Raw genomic sequence first — 13789 nt, 5'->3', positions numbered from 1 at the left:
AGAATATTTTTAATGTATTTAGTTCTTCCTGCACTGTATACAAGTAGTTCTCAAACTCAGATGGCTTTTGGGATCACCAGCTCCCAGGGGAGGTGCTATGTGATTTGCTGTAGTTTATAATTTGATAAAACTAAATATCTTCCTGAAGGATTCCACCAGATGCCACTAATTAAAATGAACAGTCACTAAGCATATACTGAACAATATACTTTAGCCTGCAGGTTTTTTCCTCCTTCTTAAGACTTGGTTTTTCTTCTTCTGTATTTTCTTCGTAAGTATTTTTGATAGGTTTGAAATAACGTACTGTTACAAAGCCCACCAGGTCTCTGGGTGGCGTGCACGATTGCTCTCAGCTACTAACCTAAAGGCTGTTTGTCTGAACTCACCCGGTGGCCCTACAGAAGAAAGGCCTGGCAATGTGCTTCTGTAAAGATTATGGCCAAGACGACCCTACGGAGCAGTTCTACCCTGTAACACGTGAGGTCGCTGTGAGTTGGAATTGGTTTTTTTTCTTTTAAGTAAAAGCCGTATATTCTAAACACGATAATATTAGTTTTGATTTTGAAAGAGCAGTTGTTGTCTCGTTTCATGTATTTTTCTGTAGCCCTTACGTGTGGTTCAGGTGATTTTTATTCATCTACTACTGATTTTTTTTGTTTATGACATTGAAACACAATTACTCTGATCTTTTAGGGTGGAATAATTAATGATGGTTCTGAATTGATTGGCCCTGCTGAAGCCTATTCAGATTCCCACGTTGATAGCTTTGCTACGTGTAGTACAGAAGGTAAGAAATTGTAATTCTTCCATTTCAGTGGTTTTGATTGCAGAGGATTGTAGATCATATTTACATTACATTTTAGGATACTTTTTTTTTACATTTAATGTCAAACATCGCTGATACTGGGGTGCATCCTTGCGGTGCAATGGATCGCTTTTATGTGGCCTATCTTGCCGTGGTCTTGTAACTCCCACCAGGTGATTGTGTGGGACTATGCAAATAATGAGTATGGAACCCTAACGAGGGGATTGGTCAGTTTTACCCTCCTGCTAGGCTTAAAAGAGAGCCAATCCCAGAGCACAGGGGGGACCTTGCTACCACCGAGAAGAAGAGATAGGAGTGGAGTGTGTTCTTTGGACCCAGGGTCCCTGTGCTGAGAACCTCCTAGGCCCAGGAGACAGAGAAAGACAGCTGGAACAACAGAGAAGGTGCAAGATGGTGAGAAGTGGTGGCAGCAGAACCGGGAGACTGGAGCGAAATGGTGCAGTGGGCTTCCCGGTCCACAGAGCAAGGCGGTAACAGTGGGTGTGCTGACCCACAGAGTGAAAGAGCTGAGCACCTGTGGGCAGGAGTCTTCCTGGTGGAGTTAGTGCCCCCGGGCACCTGTCTATGGAGATAGGCTTGCTGTGCCACAGAGTGAGAGAAGCTGAACACCTTCTGGCTGAGACTTACTGGTAGAGTAGGTTGCCCCTGGGTACTTACTGGCAGAGCTAAAGAGCTTTGTAACACTTGCCCAAGCAGGGCAGAGGCCAGGTTGGCCCTCGGGCCAGGGAGAGGCCTGCCTGTGGGAATGGCCAAGAAGCTTTCCCAGCTGAAGAACTGTATCCCTGTGTTGTCTCCTGAAAAGTAACCTGTTACTTCCCTAATAAACACCATAACTGTGAGTATGGTCTGTGAGTTCTGTGTGGTCATTGCAATGACTTGCCTAACCCAGAAGAGATGTAGAGAGTGCTGTGGGAGGGGTGGTTGCTGTCAGAATTATTAAAAAGGTTTGAGAGAGGGGTGATGTCTTTCCCTCCTTGTAGGCATCAGCCTTGGGCTGTTGCTGCTGATAGTGATTCCCTCCCCGCCCTTGTGAAGTTAGAGGAGGTCTGATGTCCTGACGCCACCGTTTTACCATCTGCCAATGGATGATACATTTAGCTGGCAGCTCCCCCCCACCCCTGCCCAGTGGTTTATAAAATAATGATTCATCACATGATTACTGGCTTCTTAGACTTGATGAAGTGTTCAAAATTTGTATTGCCTTGTACAGGAACGCTTTGCTAAAGTTCACTTCACAGCATTACTGTTCTAGCTTTTAGACAATTTCAGGATTGGCTTTAAAAGTTTAGTCGTTTACCCAGAAAGAATAAACCCAAGGCAGTTTTAGTGTTTTTGATACATATTTTAATAAAGAGTGAAAAAGTAATTTTTATAATTTTAATTACTTTAATTGTAGAATGCTTATTCTCTTATTTTATTCTTCTCTCAAGCCATACATGAATTTTTTTAGCTGTACTTGAATTTCGATGAAGGTTTAAAATACATAGTCTTTATGCAAACAATTTGCACCTTCCATGTTTTTTTACTAACCTTCCCCCCAGAAGGTATTTTCATAAGTGCTGTATGCTAATTTTTTACAGCAACATGTGAAACAATGACACGGGGGTGGGGGTGTGGTGTCAAACAAATGTAGAAAGCATGTAAAAACTTGGTACATTTTGACCTTTGGATTTACTCAGCTAGTTTTTTTCCAAGAAAGATGATTAATTATCGGGGAAGATCACGGAATTAAAAAACAAAACAAAACACAAGATTTGGGGAGCGAGATGGGGGACCCTTTGAAAAGAAACAGATAATTAGATTTGTTCCAGGAGGCTTAAGTTGAGCTTATATAAAGATAAAATAAGAGATTAGGTAATATTTCTTGATCTTTTTCATGAGTAACAGTTTATGGTTGGGGGGCTTCTTTGTGCCTCTGATACGGGAGGTTGTCATAATCTCCTTGCAGTGGTGCTTTTATGAGGGTGTGTGCAGTGACACAGATCTGTTCAAATAATTCCCATCTTGATCTGGTAGGACCAACAAGTTCCTTTCCATTATGTGGGTTGTTGACACACTTAAAGCCTTTTTCTTTTGGTGCTACCACCTCGAGAAGTGGTTCGTTAGCCTTTTATTGTTGCTCGTGGTGACTCCGTGGACAAGCAGAGTCCATTGGTGCTCTGTGTAAACATGGGCGCCACATGCCCAGGGTCTACATTGAGCTTCCAATATTTCAAATCTGTCCTGATTTATCCAGCGTCATAGAAAAACATTGTTCACATTAATTTTACTTTACATTCTGGCATTTTTTTGGGGGGGAAGAATCTATTCTTGACTTGTTTTGATCTGCGATTCTTACTAGGCATTGGAAACTTAGCCCCTGCTTGGGGTCCCAACATGATTCTATTTCCAGAACTAGTTTCCATGGAAGGCGACTTTTGTGGGATAACCTGACCTTGTTGTTGCCGTAGAGATTTCCTGCTCCTGAGAAAGAGGGATGGCGTTTTCCTGCAGAACGCACAGATGCTGTCTGTGACATCCAACAGAGGACAAATAGGAAAGCTAGAAAGATGTCCAGGAGAGTATTCAATGAAGGGTGCCTTGGTGGTACAGCGGCTGAAATGCTCAGCTGCTAACTGAAAAGATGAGTTGGTTTGAACCCACCAGCCGCTCTGAGGTAGAAAGATGAGGCAGTCTGCTTCCACAGAGATTACAGCCTCGGAAACCCTCTAGGTCAGTTCTGCTCTGCCCTGTAGGGTTGCTGTGATTTGGAATTGACTCAGTGGCAGTGGGTTTGGTTTTTGGTGTCTGTTCTTGTGATATCCAGAATAAGGCTTTATTAGAAGGTGAGAGTCAGCCAGGGTCAGAGCAGGAATGGCTGTGGTGGGAGCTGCACAGAGGTCCTTTGTCCTTTGCTGTGATCAGGGATGGTAAGGAAAGGTGTTATGAGGAATGACTTGCTGGTGTCAGGGTGGAAAGGTGCTGCGTTTATGTTAAAGGAGCCACAGCCTAACGCTCAGGTGAGCAGGTAATTTATTGTCCAAGTTGGGACACTTTTGAGAATTTAAGAGGATTTTTTTTTTTTTTTATTGATAATAACACCAAGACAATTCCATCAAGACTGCTGTGAGCAAACTGGGCTGTATGGGTTCCCCTACCTAATGCAGTTGTTCAGAGTTTATTTGGACGTTTCAGAAAGGTAGGTTTTTTGGGAAGAATTTATCTTCTAGGAATGTGCTTTTTTAAGGCTGAGAGAGATTGGGGCTATTTCTGTTTAAAGGCGCAGAAAAAGACGACACCTAAACCTAAATGTAATACTAGCATCTAAACTGTCAATGCGCAGTTTAGTTTTCATACATTACTATCTCGAAAACACACCGTGATCCATGAGCAATGAAAAAACATGGACCTGGAAATGCTGTTAATACTTATGTTTTCCCCCCTCCGTTTCTAAGCCTTTTTGCCTAGCTAATTAATCCTGCTCAGAGATGTTTTGCTGACAAATACAGATAGATCAAATTCATTGTTATATGAGAGGGGAAAATGGCTTTTAGATATGAGATTGTCTGGCGTAGTGAGCAAGTGGAAGATTAACTTTGACACCAAACAGTCTGCAAACCCCAGGGACAACCAGAGGGGTGGGCCTCTAGCAGCAAAGGAGCGCTGGCAGCCCGCCAGGGCTATGGGTCTGCTGTGTAATGGGGGCGGTAAAGGGATCATGGTGGCAAACTGTGGTTTGGACTTTGAGTCAGAATGTGAAGAGGGGATTGGCTCCATAACAACTCCTCTGAGTGTAGTATTTTAAACGGTGTTGAGAAGGTGAGTTGTCATTTTTTATGCTCATGATTTAGTTTGCCAGTGGAATGAGGCAGAGGGGCAGATCTTAATATACAGTCTTCTGTCTCAAGGTCCTTCAGTTACAGTGGGAATCACATGGCCAGTATGTCACCTCTCTGAGAACAGATGGAGAGGCTAAGTGATCATTATTTCTGTTAGGACCTTAAAAATGGGCTCCTTGGGCCCAAGAGACAGAAAGGGCCACATGAACCAGAGACTACATCATCCTGAGACCAGAAGACTGCCCTGACAGGGAACACAACAGAGAACCCCTGAGGGAGCAGGAGAGCAGTGGCATGCAGACCCCAAATTCTCATAAGACCAGACTTAATGGTCTGACTGAGACTGGAAGGACCCCAGTGGTCATGGCCCGCAGACCTTCTGTTGGCCCGGGACAGGAACCATTCGTGAAGCCAGCTCTTCAGACATGAATTGGACTGGACGATGGGTTGGAGAGGGATGCTGGTGAGGAGTGAGCTTCTTGGAACAGGTGGACACTTGAGACTATGTTGGCATCTCCTACCTGGAGGGGAGATGAGGGGGTGGAGGGGGTTAGAAGCTGGTGAAAAGGACATGAAAAGAGGAAATGGAGGGAGAGAGCGGGCTGTCTCATTAGGGGAAGAGTAACTGGGAGTGTGTAGCAAGAAGTGTATGGGTTTTTGTGTGAGAGACTGACTTGATTTGTAAACTTTCACTTAAAGCACAATAAAAATTATATAAAAAAAGGGCTCCTTGGGTGACGCAGATGATTAAGCACTCAACTGCTGATAGAAAGCTTGGCAGCTCCAACCTGCCCAGGGGTGCCCTGGAAGAAAGGCCTGGTGATCTGCTTCCAAAAGGTCACAGCCATGAAAACCCTGTGGAGCGCAGTTCTACTCTGATGCACGTGGGGTCGCCATGAGTTGGAATGGACTCAGTGGCAACTGGTATCCTTAAAAATGCAATCAACAGGTCATAATTTACCTTGGAATGAAAATTTTCTGAGGAAAACAAAAAACCAGGTTTCTTTTTTTTTTTTTTAATCATTTTATAGTATGGTTGAACAGAAGAAGCTTTTTAGGTTTTATAAAACCAATAATTCAGTGATTAACTGGTAAATGTATTTTATTAAATATGGAACCGAGAGCTGTGAAATGGTTCAGCTAGTTTTTAGACAAAATGTTTATATTGTTTCATAATTTTAAAATGAAATAGTGGTTGCTCTTTATCTTTTTTTGTTCAAAGAAACGAAACTGTATATTCCTCCAATCTGAACATTTGAGCATCATGTTAAATGACACTTATTAGAGACCAAAGATGAAAGAAGATCTAACTGGTTGTTGACATCTTAATTTCCATTTTATATTTCCATCTTTTTGTTGAATTAAACTTAGCCCTGAAGTTACTGTGGCATTTGTGGATGTGTGACCAAAAATACTGCATAGAAATTGAGCTTCCTGATGTGTTTCTCCTTATCTGTTGGTCTGTTTGAAGGGTCACAGGTTGCTTTCTTGCCATGCTGGCCTCAGGATTGGAGCCTTTGATGTTGGTGTGGTCTCATGTGGTAACCTGTGTCATTTCCTCTTACTGATACAATACTTCCTTTGCAGTTTTGGGAGGGAGGTTTTCCAGGTACATGCAGCAAGAAAGAGAAAGCAGCTGGACAAATACAAATTGAGAGATCAGCCTCTTACATCTTAAGAATTTGGGAACAGATAGTGGTGATGGTGGCACAGCATAATGAAAATAATGTCTCTGAATCGTACATGTAAAAATGTTGAAATGGCAAGTATCTTGTTATGTATACACCCACTCCTCACTTATTGACATGATTAATTTCCAAAGACCAGGTTGTTATATGAAAATTGATGTTATGCAAAAATGGAGAATGACAACAAAATGGAGGATGACTACCTCATTACCCAGCTGCCAAATTACATCATTATGTAACTGCCAAATTAAATCATTACATAAATGCCAAATTACGTCATTTACTTAACTGCCCAATTACATCATTATATAATTGCCAACCCACTGGGAATTACGACCCAGCCAAGTTGACGTGTAACTAATCTTACCCATGACAGTCAGCGTTACCCAGCTTGGCATTTGTTACTGCCAGACATGTCGCTAATGTGCAGAATAGTCAGATAGCAGACTTTTTACTGTTGTCATAAATGCCAAGTGCTGGGTAACGAGATAGTCCATAAGTGAGCAGTGGGTGTATTCACCCCACTTAAAAAAAAGAAAAAAATCTTAAAGGCCTCCTGGAGTAGCAAACCTACCATATATATATGTTATTTTTGCCTGTTAATTGTAGATTAAGAGCTCCTCACTCCTCAAGGACAGATCTTGACAACTGTGGAGATAAGAAAAGCTCTGTCAGGCTGCCTTGAAGTAGCCATGTTAGAGTAACTGAAGATGTACGTATTGAGGACAGCCTCTTATTGCTGGGCCACGTAAGGGGTCTTTTAAAATCACTTTCGGTCCAAGATAAGTATATTTATTTAATGGCAGGGTAATGATTTTTTCCCTTATGTAGACCAGCATGAAGATTATAGTTAAGCTGTGTTAGACTTAAGGGTGTTATTGTATTTAAAACACCAGGGGACTAATTGGAAAGGTGTATAGTTATTCGAAGGAGCCCTGATAAGTGTTCAGCTGCTAATCAAAAAGGTCAGCAGTTCAAATCCACCAGCTGTTCTACGGAAGAAGGCTGTGGCAGCCTGCTTCTGGAAAGATCGCAGCCTTGGAAACCTTATGGGGCAGCTCTACTCAGTCCTAGAGGGTCACTGTGAGTTAGAATCGACTCGACGGCAGTGGTTTGGTTTTTTGGTTTGGTATAGTTATTTAAGTACGAAAATAAATTCTTTTCTATTAAAACTACTGTTTGTTTTCTCTTTTTATTATTTGTGTTATTTTCATTTAGTTGCTTTGGAGTTGATACTTCAGGCAAGACCATTTTAAAAAAGAATATTCTTCAGTTGATTGGCCATTTAGTAACCTAAATCTGTTTTTAAGACAAATTTCAAGCACGTGTACCACACCATATAATGTAATACAACAAATATAGAAAGTCTAATTAGAACTACTGTATTTCTACGCTAATAATGTGTACCTTCTAAGTTTGTTTGCCAACTGTGTCCTCCCCCGTGAGATATTTTCATAAGTGCTGATCTGTTGAATTTTTACATGTTGCTGTAAAAAAATTAGCATAGTGTGCTTATAAAAGTACATCACAGGGGGGAGGGTGCAGTTGGCCTACAAATGTAGAAGGCATGCGTTGTATAAAAAAACGGTAATTTAAATTCAAGGTAGACTTTAGTGTAGATGACCACTAGATGGCACCATGAGAACTCTAAATCTCGTCTTTACTAGGCTTATCCTAGGCCTTTCTGAATTAAAAGAGTGGATTGCATACTCAGCTTGAAAAAGTTATTTTTTCTCCTAAGTGCTTATCTACTGTTTTATTTTTATTCACTGCCTCTTATTAATTGAATTTGCTTTTGGAAACCCTGGTGGCATAGTGGTTAAGTGCTACGGCTGCTAACCAAAAGGTCTGCAGTTCTAATCCACCATGCGCTCCTTGGAAACTCTACAGGGCAGTTTCTACCCTGTCCTATAGGGTCACTATGAGTCGGAATCGACTCAACGGCACTAGGTTTTTTGGTGGGGGAAGTTCGAAACAATAGGAAAAAACAGGTTATACTCTCAAGGTAAACATGAATGAGAATGTGTTAGTGTGTGTAAGTAGGTATGCACAGAAAACAAATAGTACATACTGATTCTTAAAAACAAATGATAAATAGTGACTCCTAAAAACCCCAGGACTGTTGCAGGTGATGTTGGACATTAGGAGCTTAGGGGCTGGGTGGGGCAAGTAATACAACACTTGGTATGTCGTGGGAATCAAGGTTTTCCAGTGGAAAGACTGTTAGAAATAGTATAGTTTAAATCTCTTACTTGGCAATTAAAAAATTAGAATTTCAGAGAAGTTGAACCATGTGCCTAAGGCACTACAGGTGTTTAACGGTAGTCACAGAACTGTGTTTTGAAATGAAGGGATTTAATTTTATGGAGGGGAGGCAGTGAAAGTACACATTCTATGTAGAAGGCCAGCGTGGGCGACTCGTGTGCATCTAAGAGGTTTGATTTGCTGGAGCCCAGAGACGGTTCTGGAGAGAAGCAGGGTAGTAAAAGGTTCTTTAGATAAAGAGGAAGCTGACTCATAAGAGATCTTTATTGCTCATAATGAGAGGACTGTATTAGGGTCTGCCATTGTGATTAATGCATAGTTTTCTGAGCCTATTCTGTTTTACACCAAATGTACAGTAGATATTTTGATGTACTTTTCATAGGTTTTCAAGGGTGAAGCAAAGACATGTCCCAAGGACATTAACAAATGTGAAATGTCAAAGGAATGTTTTTTATTTAGTGAACAGTACCTGTTACTAAATGATGTGTTGGTAATAAAACGCAGGAAGCTTAACTAGCATCACTTTTTTTATCTAGGTACTCACTTAAAGTCGTATTTTGAAGGGCTGATTTTTTAATGCAGATTGATATGCGTGTCACCCACCTTTGTTCTGCTGGGCAGGTAGCTTACTTTCTGCCTGAATCATGAGTCATTGCTGCCACAGAAAGTATAAATTCGCTTCACTGATGATGGCGATAGTTGAACCTTAGAACTCAGTGAAAGCTATCAGGTAATAATGTTGTTGTCGTTAGGTGCCGTCGAGTTGGTTCAGACTGTGGCGACTCTGTGTGCAGTGCACTGCCTGGCCCTGCACCATTCTCACAATTCTTAGGCTTGAGCCCATTGTTGTAGCCACTGTGTCAGCCCGTCTCGTCAAGGGTCTTCCTCTTTTTTGCTGACCCTGTACCAAGCATGGTGTCCCTCTTCAGGGACTTGTCCCTCCTGATAATGTATCCAAAGTATGTGAGACGAAGTCTGCCATCCTTGCTTCTCAGGAGCACTATGGCTAGCCTTCTTCCCAGACAAACTTGTTTTTTCTTCTGGCAGTCCATGGTATATTCAGTATTCTATGCCAACAGACGGTAATGTTAATGAGGCCATGTATTTTATATATAGTGAACTACCTCTTCTAAAGGAAACTGATCTTTTTACAGCTGGTCTTCAGATACAGATTTCTGATAGTTTATAAAGATTTATTCTATGTTGACTCAATCTTTTCCCCTAGTGCCGTCTTTTAAAGATGGTGTCCTAGACAGACTTCACTATACTGCCCTACTCTGAGCAGTTCAGAGCACAGAAGGCAAGGGTTGGTAGGTGAACTGGGATGTAAATAAACCCCTCTGGTCTGTAGCTGCTTTTTGACGAGTCACCTGGGGCCCTGACATAGCCCTGAGACTTGAATCTCTGTGATATGAGCTTGGACGTAGAACACTTTCATATAACCTTTATACCCATTTCCCCCATATCACCTTCAAAAGAGGCTTAAGATTTTTGACTTGATGATGTGGGTGAAAGCCTTTTACTCATGATGGCCCAGAGGGCCCCTGTGAGCATGGATTGACTTCAGGCTGGTTTTATTTCGACAGATGGGCTCCATATTTTATCCAGTATCTGTGGTGACCTCTGCCCCAGCCACAGTCTTTCCTGCTTGTCTGTTCTAACTGAGGGCCTCTTGCCTGCAGTTCTTTGTATCTTACCGGTTAACTTTCTGGATTTCTCTACTCCTCTGTCTTAACTGAGAGCCTCTTTTTGCTTATAGTTCTGTGTATCTCACTGGTTAAGCGAGTTTAAGAGGTTTAGTCTCTGCTTCAAAGAGACCTGGTGGCACAGTGGTTAAAGTGCTCATCTGCTAACTGAAAGGTCAGCAGTGCGAACCCACCAGCTGCTCCATGGGAAGACGTGGCAGTCTGCTTCCATGAAGATTGCCGCCTTGGAAACCCTATCAGGCAGTTCTCCCCTGTGCTGTAGAGCCCCTGTGAGTCGGAATCACCTCCGTGGTACGCAACAACAACGGTCTCTGCTTCGTGTGGTATTTGTAAACAGCTTTGTACAAAAGCAGTGGAATGGTCGGATTGTGATTTCCAGGATTGGACAGGTACTGCATGAAGCAGATGTAGTTAGGATATATGATTACCAAACTGGGCACTTAGTATTTACATGGGGAAAGTATTTATGTGAGATTCACTCTGCGGTGTGCAAGGGCATTTTGAAATGTTTTCTTCATTTCTTTGAGCTGGTTGGGGAAGACGTCATTGAGAAGAAGGGAATTTAGGAATTGCTTAGATATGGAAGAGAGAGATATCAGAGAGTACTAGAAGACGCAGAGTTACAGTGTGTGGGGGCGAGAATTGAAGGGTTAGGATTTTCAGGTATGTAGGGTGCGACTTAAGTGGAGAATTAAGGAAGTAAGTTAGGCAAGGAAGAGGTATCAGTGGTTAGATTGCTCTGAGCGGATCTGTCTTTACGTTCGTTTCTAAGTTCGGTCAAGTTTAGGACTTGTCGGCACTGGCTGCTTGATGATTTCACACAGGTTTACATTTCAAGAATGGTGTCTGTGGTGCAGTGGTTAAAGCACTTAACTACTAACTGAAAGGCTGGTGGTTCGAATCCGCCAGCTGCTCCATGGAGCTTCTCCATGGGAGGGAGAAGGATGTGGCAGTCTGCTTCCTTAAAGACTTTAGCCTTGGAAACCCTACCGGAGCAGTTCAGCTCTGTCCTACAGGGACGGAGTCGACTCAGTGGCACTGGGTTTTTTTTTTTTTTTTTTGTGGGTCTGTATAACATACCTTTATTATCAAATAAATTCCAAGTTTTAGCCCTTGCTGCATCTCCTTTGAGCCTTTAGATACCAAGATTTAGGGGATTTCATGGAGGAACAAAGGATAGAATAGGAGTCACTTATATCCCTACCGTACAGAGAAAATCTCTGTTAATATTTAATGTAGCTTTCCAGCCTTTTTATTCCCCTGTGGGTATGAGTGTGTTTGTGTACTTTAATTAGAATTATAGTACACACATTGTTTTGCAGTTTGTGTTTTTACTCGAAGTATGATGAATACTTCATCATTAAACATTCTTCTGTAACTTAATTTCTAATAGCTATATAGTTTTTTCTCGTAAGGGTGTATTATAATCTCCTATTAGGAATTTATTGTTTTCAATTTTTTTACTAATAACTTTCGTGGTGGACAGTTTTATATGTAGACCTTTTTGCACATCTCTGTTTTTGGTAGAAAATGCTAAAATTCTGGGTCAGAGATATAAACATTTTTTGGAGTTTTGCTACTCTTTGCCAAATTGCCCTCTAAAAATGTGAAACCATTTTATTCCCTCCAGCATGAGAGTGTCTGTTGTATATATGCTGATGTAAGAAAAATGTCTTTTTGTTTCCCTTTGCTTCTTCCAGTTAGGCTTTTTTTTTTTTTAAAAAAAAGGCCTTTCCCTAACCAGCTAGTTTTTGTTTACTTTTAAAGATTCTTCATTTAGAAATTAGGTAGAATATGAAAAGGAAGCAGTTTGTATAGAATGTATACTTGCTTATTTTGCTGTCTGACTTTCTCCCTAGGTGTTTTAGTGGTCTTCCTTTTCTGATCTAACTTCATTTAACCATGATCCCCTTTGCTAATAGAGCAAGGTGGAAGGTGAGAGGAAGTGTGGCTGTCACTAGGTTTTTGTGGTCAAAGGGTGGGAATCTGAGTACACATAACTTTAACCTCATGCACTTTAGTATTTCTGTTCTCGTTAGAAAGGAAAGTCATGGACCAGTACAAGGTGACAGATCGCGGGAAGGTTACAAGACACCAGAGAGCAGACAAAGACCTGTAACACAGCACTTCCTTCCTCTTGTGATTTGCTGTATCAACCGAAGGTTTTGTTTCAACTTGTCTATTTTTTTTAATTAATTTCAGTGGACCAGATCACGTAAAGGTACCATTTGAGGAGATAAATTTGCACTGAGATACATAAAAGATTTTGTAATGGGTGTTGTTAAGAATCCCTTGTAAAGTTCATGTACTTCTTGGAACGGTGGGTAAGTAACTTTGTAGACCGATGGACGAGATTTTGATGGTGAAGTGTTGGCCGTATGAGCGAAAGGTCAGAGGATTGATAAGATTTCTATTTGGTCGAGTAAATTTGTCTGAGATTGTGGATTTGATGAAACCTTGTTGTTTTTAGAGAACAAAATTAGTTCGTTCTGGGCATTTTAAGGATTAGGAAAAGAAACAAAACAAAAGCATGAAACTAACGTGAGGATATCTTGAGAGGGTGCCAAGCTAGTGTCTAAAGCTGATTTGTCATTTGAGCTTAAAAAAACCCATTGCTGTTGAGTCAATTCCGAGTCATGCTGTTAGTAAAAAATGTTTTTGCCGTAACTTATTTTATCTGAGATCAAGTGACCATTTCAGTCTACAGTAGGGGTAGCAAACTGTGGCCTGTGAGCTGAGAATGCTTATTACATTTTTAAATGGTTAAAAAAAATCCAAAGAATAATATTTTGTGACATTTGAAAATTTTAGGCTCTTCAGATTTCGGTGTCCATAAATAAAGAAGTTTTATTGGCACACAGGCTCACTCGGTCATATATTGTCTGCAGTGTCTTTTGTACTACAGCAGAGTTGAGCCATGGTGACGGAGACTGTGTGATCTATAAAGTCTAAATATTTACTGTCCGTCCATTTATGGAAAAAAGTTTGCTGACCCCAATGTAGAATTAGCCTTTTTTTTTTTTTTTTATCTTGGTGTATGATCCTGAGGAAAGAATTTTCTCCTTAATATATTTTCTTTCCTGACGAACTTGGCAGTCCTTATTCAATGGTGATCCAGACCTCATAGTTGTTCGCCCTCTATTTTCCACACAACCTTATTTTCAGTCTTATTTAATGAGACTGAGCAGTGGCCTTCAGTTGCCTTGGTATCTCTGAGATCTTTTCAGGAGGTCTGCAAGGCGAAAACTATTTTGATGATAACATTGGGGTGTTCTTTGCCCTTTTTGCTGTATTAACATTTGCACCAACGGTATAAAAAGCAGAGGTGGGTAAAGCCGTTGTGCCTCAGTGTGAATCGGGACTGCGACACCAAACTGTACCAGTAATCACTGTGTATGTTTGCAGTGAAACCAACGCTAATTTCACTTAGGAATGTCCTTGGTGCAGCTTTTATTAAATCACAACCCTAGAGACATGTCTTTTTAA

The 13789-nt window shown here is 41.2% G+C and overlaps 1 protein-coding gene across 23 annotated transcripts in view; it reads left to right on the top strand.

Moving 5' to 3' along the window:
- Window positions 1–13789, top strand: part of RPS6KC1 (ribosomal protein S6 kinase C1) — a 198226-nt gene that overhangs the window by 57783 nt on the left and 126654 nt on the right. For 20 of the 23 annotated variants that reach the window (XR_002783603.2, XR_010319450.1, XR_010319449.1 and 17 more), the window contains one exon: window positions 694–787. The exons of 2 other annotated variants lie outside the window; for them this stretch is intronic. Coding sequence is in view for 9 of the 21 variants with exons in the window: in XM_003419889.4 (XP_003419937.1) it covers window positions 694–787 (94 nt within the window). In the remaining 12 variants the exon portion in view is untranslated. Of the gene's footprint in view, window positions 1–693; window positions 788–11393; window positions 12628–13789 lie in introns of those variants that run through there. One more of the 23 variants, XM_023538688.2, reaches the window with a different exon arrangement.

This window comes from Loxodonta africana, chromosome 25 (genome assembly GCF_030014295.1).
Source record: "Loxodonta africana isolate mLoxAfr1 chromosome 25, mLoxAfr1.hap2, whole genome shotgun sequence".
Taxonomy (NCBI): Eukaryota; Metazoa; Chordata; class Mammalia; order Proboscidea; family Elephantidae; genus Loxodonta; species Loxodonta africana.
The sequence above is the reverse complement of the archived record's forward strand: the minus strand, read 5'-3'. Positions and strand labels throughout refer to the sequence as shown.